The sequence below is a fragment of the Triticum dicoccoides genome, chromosome 2A, assembly GCF_002162155.2.
Source record: "Triticum dicoccoides isolate Atlit2015 ecotype Zavitan chromosome 2A, WEW_v2.0, whole genome shotgun sequence".
NCBI lineage: Eukaryota > Viridiplantae > Streptophyta > Magnoliopsida > Poales > Poaceae > Triticum > Triticum dicoccoides.
Window position 1 is genome coordinate 388,550,971 of NC_041382.1, and position 22,957 is coordinate 388,573,927.

The 22,957-nt window shown below is 47.7% G+C and overlaps 1 protein-coding gene across 3 annotated transcripts in view; it reads right to left on the minus strand.

Moving 5' to 3' along the window:
* Positions 1–12,708, minus strand: part of LOC119354647 (BTB/POZ and MATH domain-containing protein 3-like) — a 15,322-nt gene extending 2,614 nt beyond the window's left edge. The window contains exons 1-4 of one of the 3 annotated variants that reach the window (XM_037621374.1): positions 12,505–12,624; positions 12,060–12,437; positions 11,159–11,507; positions 10,466–10,742 (exon numbers count right to left, since the gene is read on the minus strand). In XM_037621374.1, coding sequence (XP_037477271.1) covers positions 10,466–10,742; positions 11,159–11,507; positions 12,060–12,427 — 994 coding nt within the window. In that variant the 5' untranslated portion in view covers positions 12,428–12,437; positions 12,505–12,624. The other 2 variants (XM_037621375.1, XM_037621373.1) reach the window with 2 other exon arrangements.
* Positions 12,709–22,957: the final 10,249 nt, after the last annotated feature.

Genomic DNA, 22,957 nt, shown 5'->3' on the forward strand with positions numbered 1-22,957 from the left:
CCCCTCCGAGGCGCCGGAGGTCAGGACGCTCACGTACCCTGTCTCCATCGCGCTCGCACGCGCCACCACGATACGGGCCCCCCATCCCAATGCCCAGGCGAACGACGACCCCGGCAGAGGCGGCGCCGGTAATGGAAACGGCCAAGGTCAGGGCTCCGTTCATGGCAGGGCAAGGCGCCGTGGCCGGAAGCGAAGGCGTTCCGACGATGTGCCAGGCGGCAGGGCTGATGGCATGGCCATGGACGCGCCTGCTTGGCGAGCCTGCGACCACTCAGGACGGTCCGACGGGCTGAACACGGCGGCCTCCTGGCCGCAGCCGGCGGCGGCGGCGCCACCCATCCGGCCGTCGCGGGACGGCATGCTGTCGTGGCCGGGTCAGATGGGCCCCGCTCGATCTCGTCACCGAGCCAAAAGAGGGAAAAAAGGAAAGAGGAAGGGGCCACAGCTGCAGGCTTTGGCGGCTGATCCTACGCGAGCAGTGGTCTCATCCGATGACGACGCGCGGTCGGCTGGCCAGGAGCCAGCTGGTGCGCTCCCAGTGGTCGCTGAGGAACCAGAAGGCCCAGACAGTTCAAAGTCGGGCTCACACCACGATCTCGAGGACGATTCCGTGGATCCCACCACTGCTGCCGCTGATTCATCCCCGTGTCGGGATCTTGCCCTTTTGAGCCAGGTCCCAGACTTGCAGTCTGGGGAGCCTGTGGCTTCTGGGCGGCCAGGATCGCCTGCCGCCCTGTCGGGGCAAAGCAGCGCTACGTTTGCTCCTGTCGCTCCGGCGGGCCCAGGTATCCCCACTGACCGGTCAGCTCTGTCCCCAGACCCCACTCCTGCGGCGCTGGCGGGAAGCGACGCACTGACTGGCGCCCAAACCACTTCTGTGCCCGCGACCGCGGGATCTCCTCCTGGCATGGCTCCTACCGGGCCAATTGGGCCAAACAGGGCTGGGCCGCTACACGCTGTACCCGACACCCAAGCCATGTCATCCATGGAGGCTGCTGCCGGGCTAAGGGCCGCTGGGGCACAGGAGGCCGAGGCCCAGAGGACTGTTTCGATCCTGCAGCGACCCCAGGGATCCTCCACGCCGACGCCCAACACTGATCAGCGATCGTCTGTACCTGAACCACGCTCTCCGGCATCTGGACGGTTCGCCTCGCCGCCGATCACGATGCGGCGATCTCGCAGCCGCACAACCACGCAGCAGGTTTGGACGCTTGGCGAGTTTCTGGCCGCGGCCACGAAGCACATCAGCGCGTCGCTGCCGACCCCTGGGAAGCGGCCACGTCGCCCCCTCTGCTTCGCCCCACGGCGAGGACGCTCCGCGACTGCGGCCACACCCCCGGCGGCGCCGCCGACGGCTGAACGGAGGGCGCGCGTGCAGATCCTCCGCAACCTGGGGATTGTAGGCACCAACCAAAAGATCACAGCCATCGAGATGAAGGCCTACGATGACATGTTCGCGGCACCAATCCCCCTGTCCGTGCTGAAGGCAATCGCTGCCCTAGTCGATCGGGAGATCCCAGCGTGCTTTGCCTCCCCCACGCGCACGGCCGCGGCCACGGCCGGGGACAGCTAGGCCCGCTGACCATCCATCGTCGACCTCTTGTCCATGGATCACGAACTAAAAATCGCGGTTTGGAATGTACGCGGCCTCAACTCGCGTGCACGACGTTGTGCCATCCGCTCTCTGTTGGGCACTACCGGAGCATCCGTTGTATGCATTCAGGAAACTAAGATGGCTTTGATCTACTCGCCCATTGTGCTTGATATTCTCGGCTCCGAATTTGACGCCTACACGTACCTGCCGGCTGATGGCACGCGGGGCGGTATCCTTCTAGCCTGGAAGAGCAGGGCTGTCACGATCTCCGATCCGTTGCTCACCCAGAATGCGCTCACGGCCAAGGTATCCGTGGCCTCTGGGATGCCGTGGTGGCTGACGACGGTCTACGGACCCCAAGATGACGCGGATAAAATTCTGTTCCTCCAGGAGCTGCGCGACATTCGGGCGGCATGCCCCGGCCCATGGATGCTATGTGGTGACTTCAACCTCATATACCGCACGGAGGACAAAAACATGGGCGGCCTGCACCAGCGCATGATGAGAAGGTTTCGCCGCGCCATCAACGACCTCGCCTTGAAGGAGATCTATCTCAACGGGCGTCGCTTCACGTGGTCGAATGAGCAATCGCCGCCCACGCTAGTGCACCTTGACCGCGTCCTGTGCACATCGGACTGGGAGGACGCGCACGGCGAATGCCATCTCCGGTGCCTTGCTTCGGTCGTGTCGGACCACTGTCCGCTGCTGCTAGATTGCTCCCCCATGCCGATGGCGCACAAACGCTTCCACTTTGAGGACTATTGGCTTAGGCTTGACGGCTTCCACGACACCGTTGCCGCGGCTTGGAGCTCCGCGCATGACGACGACCCTTTCCGGCGGCTGGTCAAGCGTCTCCAGGCCACTGCTAGACGCTTATCGAGTTGGAGCGCAAAGTCCACGGGCAACATACGGGAAAAGCTGGCCATATCCCGCGAGCTGATCTAGCGATTCGACAAAGCACGGGAGGACCGGGCGCTCTCCCCTCCGGAGGAATGGCTCCGCAAGCAGCTCAAGGTCGCCTACCTCGGCATGGCATCCTTGGAGCGCACAATCGCTAGGCAGCGTGCCCGTATCGCGTCTCTCAAGGACGGCGACGCCAACACGAGCTTCTTCCACCGGCAATGCTCCTATCGGCGACAGAAGAACCGCATATACAGCCTTGCCGTCGACGGGCATGTGCTCACGGCTCATGAGGAAATGGCCAACGCAGCGTTCTCGCATTTTGATGGCCTGCTGGGCACCGTTGTGGACCGGGCGCACACGCTGGATCTCTCCCAGCTCATTGAGCCCAGCGACCTTGCATGCCTAGACGTGCCCTTCAGCCAGGAGGAGATTTGGGAGGCGGTCAAACGCATGCCGGCGCGTAAAGCGCCTGGACCAGATGGATTCACCGCGGAGTTTCTGCATGCCTGCTGGAGCATCATTCGCCATGACATATGGGACGTTTTCGAGCTGCTTTACACGTTGCGCGGCCGCGGGTTCAGTAAGCTTAACCAAGCGCTGCTGACCCTGCTGCCTAAGCGCGCGGACGCCCACACGCTTGGTGACTATCGGCCGATATGCCTGATCCACATTGTGGCCAAGATCGTCTCGAAGGTCCTTTCGTTGCGCCTTGCCCCCAAGCTGGATACCCTTGTAAGCAGCAACCAAAATGCATTCATTGCCGGGCGCAGCCTCCATGACAACTTCGTCCTAGTCCGGCAGTCCCTCAAGATGCTGCACCAACTTGGCGCACCCAGGATCATGCTCAAGCTCGACCTCACACGTGCCTTCGACTCCATCTCGTGGCCCTTCCTCTTTGAGGTGCTGCGCAAGTATGGATTTGGGGACCGATTCCGGGAGTGGATGGCCATTCTGCTCTCCTCGGCAAGCACGCGGGTCATGATCAATGGAGTTCCCGGTCCGCCAATCTGGCACCGGCGCGGCCTACGACAAGGTGACTCCACCTCACCACAACTCTTCGTGCTGGCGGTGGACACCCTTGGGAGACTGATGCGACACGCCCTACAGACCGGCATCCTTCAGCAGCTGCATCCCCGACGAGCCATCCCGGCGATCTCTCTTTACGCCGATGATGTGATGATGTTCTGCCATGCCACTACTGAGGAGATCGCCGCTGTCAAAGGCATCCTGGACGTGTTCGGTACGGCTTCTGGGCTCCGCGTGAACTACGCCAAGAGCTCGGCCACGATCCTTCACGCCGGCGACTACGAAGTGGGGCTGCTGGAGCCACTCGGGTGCCCCGTCGTGGCCTTGCCGGTTACCTACCTGGGCATCCCGCTCTCCACTCGCCGCCCATCCGCAGCGCAGCTGCAACCCCTCGTCGACGCGGTGGCGGGCCGGCTGCCTTCCTGGAAAGCTTGGCTGATGAACAAAGCGGGACGGCTAGCGCTCGTCAAATCGGTGCTTAATGCAATACCGATCCATCAACTGCTAGCGCTTGCGCCCCCAAAGAAAACCCTGAAGCAATTAGAGAAGATTCAGCGCGGGTTTCTTTGGGCCGGCCGCGCGGATGCCCACGGTGGACATTGCCACGTCAACTGGCGTAAGGTTTGCCGGCCACTTGAATATGGCGGCCTTGGCATCCGGGACCTCGAGCGCACGGGGCTATCACTTCGGCTGCGCTGGCTATGGCTCACGCGCACGGACACTACTTGAGCCTGGCAGGGGCTGGACACGCAATTTACGACGGAGGAGCGTGCGCTCTTTTACGCCTCCACGACTATGGCAATTGGAGATGGCAGGACAGCCCTGTTCTGGGAGGATCGCTGGCTTGGTGGCCAATCCGTCCGCGAGCTTGCGCCTAGACTCCTCAAGTGCATCCCCAAGCAACGTCAAAAATCCAGAACGGTGGCGGAGGCCCTGGCCGGCAATAGTTGGGCACGTGACATCCATGGCCTGCTAGGCCTCCCAGAGATCGGACAGTACCTTCAGCTCTGGCACTTAGTGCAACATGTCGAGCTGTCCGATGAGCCGGACAGGCTGCTCTGGAGCTGGACAGCCAGCGGCGTCTACACCGCCCAGTCTTGCTACTGGGCAACTTTCCAGGGCGCGACGGGCTGCCACTCCTGGAAGCTCATTTGGAGGAGCTGGGCACCGCCCAAGGTGAAATTCTTCCACTGGCTGGCATGTCAAGATCGCTGTTGGACCGCGGAGAGACTCGCACGCCATGGCCTGCAACATCACCCGCGGTGCCTTCTGTGCAATCAGGAACCGGAGACGATCGGGCATCTGATGCTCACATGCCCATTCACTAAACAGACATGGCAGGAGGTCTTATCTTGGCTGCGCTTGCCGGCGCCGGCGCCCGAGCACGACGGCTCGCTCATGGATTGGTGGCTGCGCGCAAAGGAACGCACACCACCAGCGCTCCGCAAGGCGCTCAAATCTGTGGCACTTTTGGTACCGTGGATGATCTGGAAGCATAGAAATGCGTGTGTTTTCGACCATGTGTCCCCATCGCTGAACGAGCTTGTAGACAGGATCAAAGACGAGACCAGATGTTGGGCAAAGGCTGGAGCTCAAGGGCTCAGGGTCGTTTTGCCATCATCCTGGGACGTGCACTGAGCCTCTGTTGTCTGTGTGTACAAACCGCCTCCTAGGAGGATGTAAATACCCTCTCTTTCCAATGCAATGAAACGCAAAGGCCATTTGCGTTTTCTCAAAAAAAAAAAAAAAAGATTTCATAACTTCCATGCACAAAGACAATATAGTATCATCAAGCCATGATTTTGATAGCAAAAGCATCTGAAATAGTAGCATGTTCATGCTACTGTTTAAGGAAATCATCATCAACAAAGAAAAATGAGGAAGAATAATAGTACATATATTACAGCAGGTAAAGTAGAAAAATAATTATCATCCAGTAAGCATTCAAAGAGGCCAGCCGAACAAACCACTGGGGGATACAGGAAGAGTAAACAGTGGCGACTAACAGAAAGACAAGGATGGAAACTCTTATGTTGGAATTTGAAATGTGGACATCAGCGAGCATTATAAATTTGCTTGAGTGGCAATGGACCGCACCTCAATGACTAAAAACACAGATGCCATGCACATGAGAGCATGTGCCTCATGCACCCACCCACCCACCCACCGAGGCACTGACACATTAAAACCAATAAGCCCGAGAGAAGGGGCGAGCGTTTGGAGCGTCCATGTAGGATTATAACAGTGCTTAGTGACGAAGAAAAAACGCATGCGGGTCTGCTCATTCCTCTGCTTGCTGATTTGGCGTGCGTCACTTCTCTACTCGTCAATCCGGTGGAGAGATTAGGCTGGTGCGTATGTGGGCCATTTGTTTAGTTGGTCCCATATGTAATAGGCGTTTGATTGCTGCATGAGGATTGGGTTTAAAATAGAAGCCTGGGAGCTAAGAAAAGAGTCTTCTTCTGTACGCACGCAACCCAAACCCTCACACCGCCGCCAACGCAACCCGCTGCCGCCGCCACGCTCGCGTTCCTCTTTCCCAACCTTGAGCTACTGCGACGCAGCACCACTTGTCGCCCCTGCGAACCTGCCTCCTCCTTTGGAGTTGTTGCAACTTGTAACTGGACGACCGCGAGCCACCGTCATCCTACACTATACGGCGATGCAATAATGGGAAGATCCCCTCGGTGAGCCCACCCCCTCTCGTTTGGCCTCCTGATTTTTTTGGTTCTCGTGCTCCCTGTTCCTCAGTTTTGTTCTATTATATTCCATGTGAACGTCCTATCTCGTTTTTGGTGCTTGGTCCGTTGAAAATACCAGCTCAAGAAAGCATCCATACATACTTCCACAGGGAAAAGCTTGCACTTAACAAATACTCCCTCCGTCCCAAAATAAGTGTCTCAACTTTGTACTAACTAAAGTTGAGAGTTGTTTTGGGATGGAGGGAGCAGCCTAGCAGAGTGGAGTGCGAGGAAGATCTCCGTACAAGGTATGCAGCTGTTTTATTTTGTTTTCAGCTCATGTGGTGGTTCTTTGATGGGTTCCAACCAATTTGATAGATGGGAGGGCATGGGGACTTCTGCCCGTGCATCTCGAAATGAATTTACAGGTGATCAATCCATGGACATGAAATGTTTGTCAAATTGCTTGCAAGGATGATCAGGATTTTACACCATTTGCTTACTGTCATGATGTTTAAACTGCTGTTGATCTTCTAGAACGTTGTTTGTTATTCTTTTCAGCTATGAAGTAGTCACTTTTTATGTGTTTTCGACATTAGGTGCCTATCACTTTTGATGTGTTGGTATTAGAATGAAACACACTTGCATTTTAAGTTTGCGTCTACACTTTATCAAAGTTAGTGCTTCATGTTAATACATATCAGCTTGGAATGATCTGCCTTCTATAGCCTCTCTAATGCTTATGGTTTTGAAGTATACATCGCTGCACAGTTATTAACGTATGATTCATATAGAACTTAACGAATTGCAGAGTTATACTTCCATAATTCCATAAGATATTGAAGTTAAAAGTTTGGCTTCTATTTAATGAGCAGGTTCTCTTAGAAAAACGACGGCTGAAGGTAATCAACAGCTACAAATTTCTTCTAGCTCCGCAATGCTAGGTTGCGGTTCAACAAGCCTTCAAGGTTTTCGCTACTGCTCCCATCTTCAGTGCTAAGGTGATATCTCAAACTACTAAATTTGAAAATTACGTTCCATTTTCACCAGGATTAGGTTATCTTAATAGCATGAAGTGTTATCATTTGAATAGGAGAACAAATGTCAGTATTGCTACGTCGTACATCGTGATTTCTGTTTTCATCAATCCAGCTGTTATTGTTATCTCTTTGTAGCTTCATATATAAATGAGTGTTGAATGGCCATTTTACAGAGTGAATAAAAAATGATAGGTCAGTAGAAGCATAACTTGTGAAGGGGAGCCTTGGCACAGCGGTGAAGTTGATGCCTTGTGACCATTAGGTCACGGGTTTGAGTCCTGGAAACAGCCTCTTGCAGAAATGTAGGGAAAGGCTGCATATAATAGACCCAAAGTGGTTGGACCCTTCCCCGGACCCTGCGGGAAAGGCTGCGTACAATAGACCCAAAGTGTTCGGACCCTTCCCCGGACCCTGTGCAAGTGGAGCTACGTGCACCGGGCTGCCGTTTTAGTAGAAGCTTAACTTGTGACCGAGTGCCTTCAGAAGTTCTTTTCATTGTAGTAAATGTTTATGGGCCTGTTTTAGGGTGGTAGAAATATATCGGTGAAAGTAGGGGATATTTTGCGTTGCCTTTAACCCATAGCCTCATACAGAAAATAGTCCCACTGTCACACTGCGACAACTATAAACTCCACATACATGATTTGCATGCTAAAAGTGTTATTACCATGTGAAAGCATCATAGATTGACGCTTATATTTGCTGTTTTCTGCTATGGACACTTGAGTGTCTTGCAGCTGCTAGCCATGGCTAATGCGGCATTGCTTTCACCACCATGATATTAAGTGTTACCTTGTGTAGCCTTAGCCTTTTCTTCCTACTGAAATCCTATATATACTCAAGTAGTTGATCCCCACTACTCTATTTATCTCAACGTGCACACATGCCACCTCATCAAGGCCCACCTTAATATGCATGTGAAAGATTTCCCTTATAAATTGATCCCCACTGCTATTTATCTCAACATGCAAACATGCCACTTCATCAAAGGCCCACCATCACAAGCATGGCAAAAAATCCATTATATTATGCTATTTCTATTCAATACTCCCTCTGTAAAGAAATATTTAGTGATCTAAACGCTCTTATGTTTCTTTACAGAGGGAGTAAATATTTTCAATTAATAACTATACAATAATCAAACACATTTTTTGACATGTATTTTTAGTTTTAGATCATATGTTATTATTCCAAATATTCATGTTTACTCATGTTCATAGAACCAAATTTCAGTAAAATATGTTTTACCCAATACCAGCAGCAACACGCGGTTAACAACTACTAGTTGAAATATCTTCCAATGCCTTGGTCAATGGGAGCAGGCAGCAGTACCAGATGGTGTGGTGATGGTTATGTTTCAGTTTATTTTTCCACATTTTGAGGCATGTATTCATGGTACATGAGATTGGCTGACCTCCACGTGTGTATTATTATGATTATTAGACATTGCAGATTCATGAAGCTGTTATATCAAGGGTCTCATTTGCTGTTGAATTCTCTGAAGAATTCTATGGAAGGTTTATACATCACTTCCAATTCATATTCACAGTTTAGTCTTTCCCAACACTAAAACTTTTCTGAAATTATTTTAGGCTGCTTTGGTGGCGAGGAGACTGAAAGTAGTATTCCATTTTCACAAAGCAAAGTCAGCACTACATGTTTCTGAGTTGCAACGAGGAGGGACGAGGGGCGAGGTGGGACATATATTGCTTTAGGAAGCAGAACTTCCATGGCTTATCCAGAAGGATTTCCTGCATGAGTTGCTTTTATTTACATATAGCTTGTGTAAACAAATAAGCGGTAAGCCTAAGATCCCACATAGTGAACTTCAGGCCTTGTAATGCTTTTGTGTCACATGTAGCTTCCTCCACGTTAGCTTCCCTTTTTGGATTACTTCTTACCCGCAACTAATGGACCGTCTCACTCAATTATGCTCTACGGGTGACTCATCAGGTGTGCTACTATTTATAATGTATATGAGTTTCTATATACTATATGTATGGGTAACCCAATGACCTGATCTGTGTTCATTGGCTCAACAATCTCAGCTACTGACACATCATGATTTTCATGTACTCCCTCCGTTTCTTTTTGCTCCGTGTATTAGATTAGATTTAAGTCAGACTTTGTAAAGATTGACCAAATTTATATTAAAAAATATCAACACCTACAATATCAAATAAATATAATATGAAAATATATTTCATGATGGATCTAATGATATTGATTTTGTAGCATGAATGTTAATAGTTTTTTGTATAAACTTGGTCAAACTTTGGAGATTTGACTTCAGACAAATCTAATACACGGAGTAAAAAGAAACGGAGGGCTCACATACTGTCAATTGCTGACATCGATATCACCTGCTAACACAAGCTGATGTTCATATATCCATGCCTGACATCTAGTATGGCTGTACACTAACTAATCATGTGCTTAGCTTCACTTCCTTAATGATGCATATGAATGCCCACATGTTACGCCACACACCAAACAAGCCAGCTGAATGGGCACAAGCAAGCATAGCACCGCACATGAACATCTCAGGATGCGGGCGTGTGCGAGCATTTGGCTTAAAGAACTCAAAGCTATGGGTTTTCAGCATTAGTGGTTTGAATTGCAAGATCTCTGAAATTTTCAAAGCAACTGCTACTTAAAGAAAGTGATGTTATACTGATTCATCAATCTTGATACATAACTGCAAGTCCTTGAGAACAATATCAACTCTACAAGAAAATGAAAATAAAAACAAGAAGAGTGTTTTACCAATCCTACTATATTCTCAACAATCTAACGCCCTCATATAGGACTGTTGAGCATTTGCGCTTTTTGCAATCATTCTATAGTATCGTCACCATTTTGCTAGTGAACACACATGCGTATGTTGAAACTTGCAGCAAGAAAAATGTGCCAGGACCCAAAATTTGTGTGGTATTCAAAACTCGTGGAATATTGTAGTTAACATGAACCAAATGGTTATAATGTCACAGATATTATATCACTACTCTAACCGACATTTCCGAATACCCAAAAAAGGCAGCCACTTTATCCTAATAGCAATAGAAGGAAATACTCTTTGTGTTAGCATGTATATCTAGTTATGTACTCGTGACCTTCTAACGAAGTACTATAATACTAGGCGGATACAGATAAACAGAAGACAACACACTGTCTTCTATCAACAGAAGGATGCAAATATATTCAAGAGAATAAAGGCATACCTCCCAGATTTTGTCGAACGGCAGTGAATTTTAGACAGGCAGACTTGAGCTGAGCACAGTGGTGCTGTTCAGCTAGGGCTAAGGTTGTCGCTACTGTTTCAGAAGTGAGTTCATCACATAACTTTGCCTCACATAGGATTCGTAGCCGGTCCAACCCATATCTATCAGCTGCTGCCAACAGATGTTGTGTTACCACAGTAGATGTCCACATTGAGAAAGATCCAGCTACTTCATGAATACTAGGGAGCTCATCAGAATATATGAAATTGACCATTGCCTACATTGGAAGAGAAGTTGTAATATTATATTACCATAAGGGGTCTTTCACTAAATAATAATTTTGCAAGGATTTCCTTCTTTTTCTCAAGGTTGGATGTTAGGCAAGCCAGCAAAAGTTTAGTAATCCAAAATAGACCAAGATTGGTTCTAACACAAACAATTGAACTAGATTGTTCATAGACAAGATCAAACATGCTTACTTTACGGGGATTAACTTATTTATTCTGCTGGGAATTAATTACAAGTGCACACAGCATGTGTGTTAATCAACAGAGAGCAGAGAGAAAACACTCGCAAATGAGTAAAAAAGATTCTAAAAATGTAAATTATGACTGAAAACACCTAAAAAGGATGAACTGGGATTCCCTAACAAAAACATACTAAAAATAGGTGCAGTCTGCATGTAACAATTACCTTGAAGACGATAGGTTCAACATCCTCCACAACAACTCTGTCCATGTCAGGTTTACCAATAGGTCCAAAGAATTGGGCTTTGAACACCGGGGAGCGAGCGGCAAGAATCCATTTATGTGCCTGGACTTTTTCATCACCTACTTCAAAAGTTATGTCACAGCCAATGTGGAGTTCGAAGAGCTCCTTGAAGCAACGGCCAATATCCGATGGGGGGACATTAATCTGGATATTCTTTGGTGTTTCGAGACGGTTCTTGACGACACCTACTGTGCAGTTCATTACTAGGCAATCATCCTTTAAAAAATCTGATGCTTCTAACTGGGTCCTTCTGTAGAATCTCTTGTAACCCCTGAAAAGAATCAATCACCTTGAGCTGCCGTTACAAAATGAAAAAGAGTAATGCAGGTACACAGAAAAAGAGAATATGCCAAGGAGGGGAGAGCACATTACAATCAGTAAGGGAGGATGATGAGAAGTAACCGATAAGAAAAAATAAACCTCATTCATTTGAAACGAAATACCATTTGACCATTTCCTACGTAAGAATATGGCAATACGAAACAGAATGCCAGTCTCTGCAAACCATCAATTCTTGGTTTCTTGTTCCAGGAATTATGCAGTATCTAATGACCAATACATTAGTCTCAAGCAATATTTGCTTTGCTGCGATTTAATTTAAGCTGTGGCGTTGAAGATAACATTGTAAGGTATTTTGCCTAACCAATCCGCCTAGAACTAGAGATGTGAAAATCTCAGCAGACAGAAAGTAGCAAACAGTAGTGGCATCCGTTAAATAAATCCAAGGGGTACAAGACTACAAGGCAAATGTAATTGGAAGCAATTTAGGTGGCAAAGAGGCAAAGGGGGCAGAGTAAATGGTAAGGGAGATGTTCTTAGTTACCACATGGATCCTCTGTACTTGAGGGTGTATGGTCCGGCCTGCATGGATCGGTCGAAATGGGAGTGGACCTTGTGGCGGGCGCGGCCGGACTGGTCGAGGAGGGTAAGCTCGAAGAGGGCGCGGACGTCGGTACCCTCGGAGGCGAGGGCGACAAACACGGAGACGTAGCTGGCGTTGTCCTCGTGGTTCTTCCCGTCCGGGTAGAGGTAGACGGCCCAGTCGTAGCCGCCGACGGCGAAGGTGTCACTGGAGAGGTGCCGGCCGGGACCGATGCCCTTGGCGAGGGAGAATCCCTTGACCGTGTACTGGTGCGATCCCCGCACGGTCTCTGTGACCGACCGCGACCACGACGGCCGCGGCACCGCCATAGCACAAACCCTAGGTACGCGGGATTAGGTTAATCTGGGCAGGCGGGCGGGAGGGGGGAGGAGGGGGCGGGCCGTACGGGGGATTATTACGGTTGGTATCGGCGGTGGGCTGCGGCGACCCGGAGGAGAGAGGAGAGGACAGCCGAGCTGCTCCGCGCCACCTGATTCCGGGGAGAAACCCGTCGATGGCGATGACGACGACTCGACGAAGGAATGAGGAAATGAAGGTGCGACGTATAGCTAGACTGGTATATAGCGATACAAGTGGCCAGAATCACCATTTCAACCTTCAGCAATAGCCTGACTTTCCCCTCCTCCTCGCGGGCCGCTCGCGCGGGCGGCTCCGGAGGTCGAATCCCTGTAGCCCAGTGAGCCCCATCTGCTCAAGGTTCCCTCGCCGCTCGGCAGTGGTGGCGGGGCCCGGTTGCGGAAGGTGGCGGGCGGGGTCGGGGCGCCCCGATGGGCTCCATTCGCGCGGGGGCGAGACGTTACCTGGATGTCAGGCTGGACGGAGCGAGCGGGCTTTTCGGCCCGTTCTGGACCGGACCGATCAGTCCTGGCTCGTTGATGAAACTAGATAATGCCCCGCGCGTTGCTGCGAGATATGTAGAAGTATTTTTAGATGATTCAACTTGCGAACTTATTGATTCATATTAATGGACTCGAGTTTAGAAAAAAAAACAGCAGCACAACGCAACATGAAATGGAATAAGATAATATACATGGCAGAGCAGCCGCCTCGTACCACATTTAAATGTACGCCTGCAAAATTGTTGATAAAATGACATGATATTATATTAATAATTTGTAAATTATATTAACTAAATCTGAAAGGTAATGATAAATTGTACCTGAGTACTCCCTCCAAACATCTAGTGTTTCCAAGCGCTACAGACAATAGCATGCATTTCTTTCATAGGATAATATAATGTAGCTGCAGTTGAGAGGCACCACTTATATGTTGGATGTTAGAATACTACCAATTGAAGTTAAGATTTCTCATATGCATTCATATGATCATAGGTAAAGTGTGGAAAACTTGCCCAATTGAATCAGCAAACATGATCTGCTATATTACGGAGGAAGAGTGAAATAATAACTTCTGTCAGAGCATTGCATAATCTAACTGAGAATATACCTACATTGTAGACATAAAACACAGCCAACAAAATCTGCATGTAGTTTCTGTATAGGTTTAAGGTCTGAAAGGAAGGAGGTTGCTGCTTGAACTGTTAACAGAGGACGATAAGTAGACATTCAGGGGCACATGTGTACAGTTAGCAAATGGAAATATTGACTGTTGAATAACTCAAGAAAAAAACAATGGTTGCCAATCCAAGTAGTCAACTGAACTTACACTACAGGAGATCAGACATTTGACGACGGCACTGTACACTTGGCAATCGGACCTTCAGGGGCACATGTGTTCAGTTGAACTACACACCAAATTCTGCAAAAAAATACAACAAATGACTCAGTACGATGACTAAGACGTACATGCATATTATGATTTATGAGAGAGAGAGAGATAGAGAGAGAGTAACAGAGAAAACTCTGTAAATACATAACTAAATGTACAAACCGTGATTTATGAGAGAAGAAAATTCATCGATGAACAAAAGGAGCAGATTTACCATACCTTCGTGGGTGGGGGTTGGGGGGGGGGGGATCAACCTGGACCCACGCACACAGATCCAAAAGAACACGATAATTAGTACAATAACCAAACAACATGAGTAGATGGATCATGAGGATCACTTATCAGCATTGCCAAAAAATTAGAGGTTGGTACCGAATCCATCGATCTAACCAAATTCGTACAAATGATTCAACATAATAAGAGCACCTTACCTTTGGTAATTCAGATCAAACATGCAATCTGCGGAAAGTCTACCTACCTCACTTCATAACTGAGAGAACTTATGAATCTACAAAAGAAACAACTAATCATATATAGCCGTGATGCTGCAGGCGTGCATGCATAAGAGGTTCCCTACTTACTTGAAACTGAGATTTTCTATAACTGGCCATGCATGGGTGTGGATGTAATGACTTTGACATGGATTTGGGTCAGTCCGTTCCTGCACTGCGACGGCAAACTCGTAATTGTTCCTGAAAATCCCATGAGGAGAGGAGTAGATCAGCGTTTCTCTTGGTACTGTATGAGGCCGGAGAAACTTAGCTTAGCCGGGCTGCCGGAAATGTCAGACGCCGGAGATGCTACACCTAGGGGAGGATGTTGGGGTTGGGTCGTCGGACACCGGGTGGGGCAACATAGACTCGCAGCTGCGGCGCACGATTGGCGGCGGCGAGTTGACCCTCGCAGCCTCGAACTCCATCCAGTAAGATAGCGAGGAGGAGTTGCGACAGGGGATTCCCGATCAGGACTACAGAGAGTTTGTCGCCTGGAGGGGCTACTCCTCTTCCTGGCGGAAGCCTAGCGGTGCTAGATTTCCATGGAGGGAGATGGGAAGAGACAAATGATGGGAAGAGGTGTACTGGAGAGAGATGTGAAGAGACGACATAGAGATGGGACTCCACCGTTTCCCATCTGCTGGGTCTTTATTGACAGATGATGAATGTCTCTTCAACTATCTGGGCTGTTACAGAAGATGGAAGAGGGAGCGGACGAAGGAGAAATTAAATCACAGGAAAAATAAAAATAGTATTTGGAATTGCTGATGTAGCTATACTGCTGAGGTGGAGTGAGGTGATTGGTTGCATGTTGATTAGTGATGTGGATAGGCTGCATGTCAAGAGAAATAGGTTAGTGGGGATGAACTATTTAGATATTACTAGCAAAAGGGCCCGTGCGTTGCAACGGGAGAAAAATATATCACATGCCTCTAGCCCAATAGCCCCATGGCCAAAAGCCCACACAAGTTTACGTCCTCTATTATCACATTACTCATGACAAACAGGAGTAGAATGGGACGAATGGGCAACGAACGATGGAAAAGGAGAAAAATATTCTCCAATAAAATTTCACAAAATGTTCCGAGAAAAATGTAAAGCTAGTTTGTAATTTCACGGAAATGCCACTTCTAGAATGCATAAAAAACATAATCCGGCCAATCATTTTATATTGATATGTTCACACACTTAAGTTGTGCTATTATTGCCTCGTGTTTCAATTGGTAAATAAGAAAATTAATGATGTCGGGTGTTGTTTGAGAATGAAAATTGTTCTCTCTCATACCCTTAATCAACTCAAACACTCTGATATGTAAATTCAGGCATATACATTTAGCTTGTACTACAAAAAAAGTAAAGCTAGAAACCTAGCAAGTACTATTACTTTTCAAGGACCAAAAACTTGAAAGAGGAATAACACAGAAAAAATGAAGAACATCCCTCTAGTGGAAGCACTACGTGCATTTGTGAGTCCAAGCATAGTATCTCCAATAAATTATTCAGAAAATAAACATGCCTAAAAAGTTTAGAGACCTCATGACAGGTGGACTGATGCCCAATATATCTTTAGATAAACAATGAGCATGTTTCCCCAGGTAATTTGATGAACTGAAGCAAATTATCCGTAAGTAATAGAAAAGAAAATTAGTAGATCATCCAAGGATCAAATGGGCAAACAGTAATATAATCTTGAAAAGAAACACCAATTTCAGTAAATTTTACCACAAAAAAATTGCAGTTCTCTGTCACTTCTTTCCTTGTACCCAGAATAATTCCAAAAATACCAATACCACAAATTACAAAAATTCCACAGACCTCATGAAAGGTAACCTGATGTACTTTAGTCCCGGTATAGTGCTTCTACTTAGCTTAATAGGGGCAGCGCCATTCAAAAACTAACAAATCAAATCAATCAAATGCAAGCTTTTTGTTCACTGTAACTATTCCGCAAGACTGTGCTAAAAAATAAGCTATTTAGAGGATCACAACTATAGTACTGTGCGATATTTAGAAATCAGCATGTGCGTGCAAGTGCAGCTCCATTGCATACCAGTTTCATGATGGCAATTAAATCTGAAATCCAAAAGCTTAAGTAACGTCAAAGTTGAAATATCGCATCCTTGCAGCTATGTTTCCACTAACAAATTGACTTCTTGCTAATGGAGCAACCCAACGATTAGTCGTAACATAATAAAAATACTGCAGTGGTACATTCTTGTTAGTAAGAAACATAATTTTAGTGCTAGAGATAAATTATTTGTTTCACCGTGCTAGAGATTAATTCTTTGTTCCACCGAAATGACATAATTTTTATGTTCGGGAAACTTGATGTTTTGGCAAGATCCTTGTGCAAGTGAACCGATTCACCGATAAGACATTGATATTCTAAGTGAATAAGTAAAGCATATATAACCACAAAAATGGTACCGGATAAAAGAAACTGCCAATGCAATGAAGATAATAACAAAGAAAGGAACTCCAAACATAATCAACCAGCAAAAAACATTTAAAATAAATTTTGCAAGAAAACATGCCCGTGCATTACAACGGGGTATAAATATTCTAGTGATGATAAATCATTCTATGTAGAAGTTCTTAGAGTGATATAAGTTCAGATCCAAACAAAGTTACTACTGTACTTTGCATAATAAATCAGCTAAAAAAGATTCCAAGGTGTAGTACAGAATCATGGTTTGCCACAAATAAAGGCTAAGTTAAACTACTATAAAATATAGGAGGTTGCCCAGAGAATAGTCAGGAACTCCTAAGTGCTCCTACCAAAGTGCAGATTGACGATGCAAACCACAATTAATAATGTGCATGAGCAATTAAACAATGGGCCACCTACAATTCAGATTAGCACAGAAGAGAACTGCTAAACTATGAGCTCCCCTAAAAACAACCCATAAACAGAAATATCAAGGGGCCATATTTATTGTGTTTTTTTACCTTGTGTACACTTAGCCTTGTCATACTGGCTTCACGCAGATGAATCAGTCTGCCTTACACTCAACCAATGTAGTTGCACTTGCACATCTGCCGGACTGGTACACGGTAACATGACAATCTGAGTCGTTCAGATTCAGCTCGTCTGGGTAGAGATGTACTACTTGTTGTCTTCTCTTGGAGGCTGGCTTGATTTGGAGATCTCCTCACATTGCAGAAGAATCACTTCTGATTCCCTCCACCAGAAGAACTCAAGAACAAAAGCTCTCAAACATAGTATGCGAAAGAATTTCCAGAAACCAAATCGACCACACGACGAGCTAACAACCTTCTCCTGTTCAGAATTCCAATAATACAAAAATAGATCTGGATATAAATTAAGACTGTATCTTATTCTCTTAAAACTGAGGATTTGCAAGCATTTAAGACCTTCTGCTCTCTGTACCACATTTTAAAGATATACTCATATACATAACCTTGAGAAAAAAATGTTCATCGCATTGTTCCCTTCTAGATGTTAGATAGATACTACAACCTAACAAATATTCATGGATCAATTGCAGTAGTTGATGTCTAGTATCATTTGTTTGAGTTAATCAATGAATTATAGGTATCGATAGGACTTCACCTCATTCCACTTCTATTGCCCTTGTTCCAATGTTGATTTGACATCAGCCTCTCTAGTAGACGGAGAATCCATGTCAATAACAGCCTCTCAAGTCTCAAAGTACATACTCATAAAATCCTCCTCAAGTAATTTTATTGTTTCCATAAGCAATCATGAACCTACTGTACCAACATGAACAGTCAATACATATTAGTAGTGTACACAGAAATACATATCACATACTCCTGCCATCTCTCGCACACATGATGATCACATATTGTTGCTTCTGATCACAGATAGTCCTCTCCCTCAAACAAATACATCTATACGAATTGGGCTGCATATAATTAGGAGAACGTTATGGACCTCAAGGTGGGTGCAGAAATTTATCAGCTCAATCTACCTCCCATCATTGAAAAGACAGAAGAAAAAATTGCTTAGTTCTGAATTTCATCGAGCATCTAATAAATAATTTAAATAGTGATGACACATTAAGCTGGAATCAGTTGAAACAGAGGTAGTACATCATAGTCAGTTAGGTAGTGCAGTCACTACCCACTAAAAAAAGTAATGACATATCCTACAGGAAAACAACAATCAGAAAATGATTATAAAAAAACAAATATGTTCCCCATAGTCCGTTGCCTATCGCTTAGAGCATACACGCACTGTGACATGTCTGATGAACATCACTGGACAGAACCTAAAACTGGAGTAACATGGAGCAACTTCAGAAAAATGAGCTAATGACGATGTATATGCCTACTTTCTGGTTCTAAAATTTCATGGTTCAGTTTACTGTTATTCTGCCCTACTTCAATCAAATAATCATGCAAACAAAGTATTCATATACATGCCAAGAATAATGCTAATTTTGGTGCTAACAGTAGGGGTGCTCAGGTGTATAACGTCAAGGAACACACTAACAGGTTGTTTTTCCTGGAACTTTGTTCCTTCTGTGAAATCTGAATATAAATGCAACTGGAACATAACTATCACTCAAACTTTTGACTATGTGTAGGCCCAAACTTGGTCGGATTAGCATGGTTCAGTTTAGAATAGAGGAACACCACAACAGATGTAAACTCCAAGGTGTAAGTCAATACTGAATCTTCAGATACGTGTCTTGTTCAGACAACAAACAATCATGAACAAATCTCTAAAAAATATTCAGAGATGCAAACATGCTAGCCTCAGGTGTAGTAACTTTCATGGGGAGAAATACCTTTGTGTAGCCGCCTCAGGCGATGGAGGGCTCGATGGGTGTTCTTCTTCCGCCGGCGAACTCGGCATAGTACGGCTGGACGGATGATTTTCCTCCGCCAGCGACATTGGATGTTCCTCTGAAAGTTGCAATGTGATGGGATTTGATGGAGATTCTGGTCGAGGGACGTGGCCTGATGGACGTTCCGGTCGAGGATCCCTCCTTATGACAGCCAAGTCCAATCCGGGTCGGGTACTACATGCTTTTGCCTTGGAGAAGAACAGAGACTCGAATTCGATTACATTGGAAATTGACTTATGTTGGAGAAGGACACGGTCTCCAATTCCATCCAAATCACGATACTGCACTGAAGATTCAGAGAACTGAAGCTGGCCTCGCTGTTGTGTTCGGGCGTCCATCCAAATCACGACACTGCACCGAAAATTCAGATAACTGAAGCTCGCTGTTGTGTTTGTGTATCTATGTGATGGAGGGCCGTCAGGCAGGGATGTGTGCGGAGCGCCGGTGCTGGCCAGGCCAGCGGCATGCTATGTCGTAGCTTCGCCGGTGCCAGCGGTAGCGAGTCCATCTTCTCCTCGGCGCGGCGCCTAGCCGCACCAGCTCCACGCCAATCACCTCGGTCGTCCACTCCTCGCGCACCACCGACTACACCAACCACGGCAGGTCCAGCGTGCCGCCGTCGCCATGCTGCAGCGACGCGTGCGTCGAGGACTTGCCGTTGAGCAGATCCAGCAAGAGCACGCCCAGAGAGTGTCGCCGCGCGTCCACCACCTCCGGGGCGCGGTAGCCGTCGACGCCCGCAGCACGTCCTCAAACCACGGCGGCCGCCCCTGCCATTCGAGGCGCGTGCTGCTGCTCTGCTGGAGCAGCACCCCGAAGAGCGGGACCTTGAGGTCGCCAAGGAGAACGGAGAAGCTCTTGCCGCCTGCCTGGCCTGCCGCCGGGAGGACGATGACGAGAGGAACGCACGTTCGTCCGCGCTTGGGCCACGGCAGCTGATTCGGCCCAGCCGCCCGCGAAGCCGTCGTCCATCTGGAACCGCATCAACCCGCCTGCCTTGGAGCTCGCCGCCTCCGACCACCTCTCCATCGTCCTTCGCCTCGATCGTCCGTCCCATCTCCGGATGGCGCGCCGGAGAAGCTGGGCCGTAGATGCTTTATCAGGCTGCTGGCTACCTTCGCTGCCGCAGCGACATCCTCCTCATCCTGATTCTCTCCTTCCTCGTCGGCACGGCCTTGGGGTCTGCGCTGGTCGGTGACAGGTGCGCCGCCGGCTCGTAGTCCCCGTGCGGCGCCGGATGCGCTGTGCCTCCAGCTCCCCACTCTACTCCGCCACCTCGTCCGCCCCGTTCGCCGCGGCCGCCTCCAACTGCCGGTCTGAATACCAAGAAACAGAGGATACGCGAAAGGGATTTTTTTTACCGAATCGTTTTCCCCAGAGCCACTTACGTAGGGAGTGCGGGTTCACTTTTCGAAAAAGTGAAGGGTCTTTTTGCAAAAGCATGCTACGGACGACCAGAAGCAATGGCTGGATTATATATACTAGTACAGATGCCCATGCGTTGCAACGGGCTAAAAATATCGTAAAACCTGCTCCGTATGACAGTACGGGCCATATCTTATATCCAGTTTTGATAAACATCGGTAATAAGTTAATAATGTTATCACTTTTCGGAGTAATTTTTTTGGAGTTTTGTGCATTAAAAAAAAGCGTGAACATATTTAAAAGCATGAAGGTTTGGAAAGCAAGAAAAATTCACTCTTTATCTTAAAAAAACACGTACGCTCTGTGTCCGCACTTAAAAAAAGGATTGTTAGTGCCCAGACATACTATAAAGTTGAGAAAATCGTCGGGATGTCCTTTGATGGCTTCTCCTTCATCTTGGCATTATCATCGGCATGGAAGAGGAATGATGTAAGTGTTTTTAGTGGGATATACAGATGGTGAAATTGTTTAATCCAAAAGTTTTTTCTTAGAATTTTTAAAAGATTTAAATGCAAATGAATTTATTTTGAATGGAAGAGTAGTGGTGCATTCAAATGGGATTGTTTATATACATTTTTTTTGTTGATATTCGAAAGCAAATAGGTTTTTACTATGCTGATTTTTTATAGAAAGTGTTGGTTCCTGGGTTTGCAAGATTATGTTCCATTCTTTTTCATTTGCACTATTTGAACTTGGCCCAAAGATCGAACCTCACACACTCCCCATCATCAACATAAAAAGGAAAAAAATTCTAGTAAATTTTATGTGGAGGCCACGCCGTGTATGCCTTGTCTAAAATTTCACTCACTTTTCATTATTGTATCTGATAATGTGTTCATAAGATGTGGAAGGCATGAATTTATTTTTGGTGGAAGAGTAGTGGTGCATTCAAGTGAGATTGTTAATATATAATTTTTTTTGTTAATATTCAATTACTATGTTGATTTTTTTTAGAAAATATTGGTTGCTTGGTTTTCAAGATTATGTTCTGTTAAAAAAAGGTGCTCATTCAGGATTTTATTTTTTGCAATCGGTAGCACACACACCTGGAAATATCCAGCAGCTTCTGGTCGGTGGAGCCATTAAAAAAAGCAGCACCAAAAGAATCCCCACCGAGAGTTATCCTGCGTGGAGTCCTCATTACCAGAGGAGCGCTGGCTCGTCTTCTCCGCCCCTACCCCCCTTCCAGCGCGCGATGTGCTGCAGCCACACACACACTGGTGGTGCTCTGCTCCAGCCATAACCCCCTCCACAACCAATGAACACTCCTCCCTCCCGCCCTGATGATCCTCGGTGCCAGGAGAGGACGCCGGAGCTGGGCGAAGCGCCTTGCTTGGGGCCTAGCTCTGTCCTGTGCGTCGAGCGAAGCGCCAGGTCCGTCGTGCAGGCCGTGCTCCCCCGGGCCGGGCACTGTCTTGTAGTTGCCTTGCTTGGGGCCTAGCTCGCGGTGGTGACCATGCCCAGATTCGCTCCGTTCCCATTTTGATGCGGCTTGTTTTAATCCTCCCCATCTGCTTTTTTACAGATGTTGTTGATTCAACGGACAGACCTGCCGATCTGATTTCCCAGGCCGTCGCCTGTCGATTGATCCGATTTGGTTTGGACCTATGGCTGTTCTGTTAGCTGCTGATTGCGCGCTTATCTGATTCAGAGTTCTTCCTTCGAACTATGGATTGCGTGTATTCTCCCCTCTTTTCCCTCTTTGATTATAAGCTCCTTCGTTCTGTTCCTCCTTCACTGGTTGATTTCTGATGCGGCAAAGTCGCTCGCGTATATAAATTGATTGGATTGGATGCACATGAACGAGGTGGGACTATTTTTGAGTTCTAATCCTCACAGAGAAGTGCGGGAGCCATGGAGGGGCGCGCTGGAGGGAGCAGCTTGGGTTCTCGCCGCCATGCTCGCCATGCCGTGCCATCTCTCGTTTCTCTCCTTCTTCTTGGTTTCCCCTCTCTCTCTCCCCCTCATGCTTCCTCGTTTTCTTTGAGGAGCACGGCGGCGCAACCATGGCGCCACCCAGGAGAACCCCAACGCCTTGCAAGGTCCATCTGCCGCTCGCCTGGATCCGGACGCCGTCGTCGTTCCACGCATCCAACTCGTCTGCCACCACCCTGTGCAGACCTCACTCAATCGGATCAAGCGAGAGAGCCGCCTGCCGTCGTCCCACACGCTCGTTGACCCACCTCGATCCAGAGATAGGGGTGGGCCCGCCAGCGGGGTAGGCGGTGGCGACGCACGGCGGCGACCTGCGGGCACGGTGGGGGCGGGATGGGCGGCGGGCTGGAGGTGGGATCGGGAGGCAGACATGGCCGAGGAGGACGGGTCATGGCTGTTTCTTTTTTTCTTTTATCTC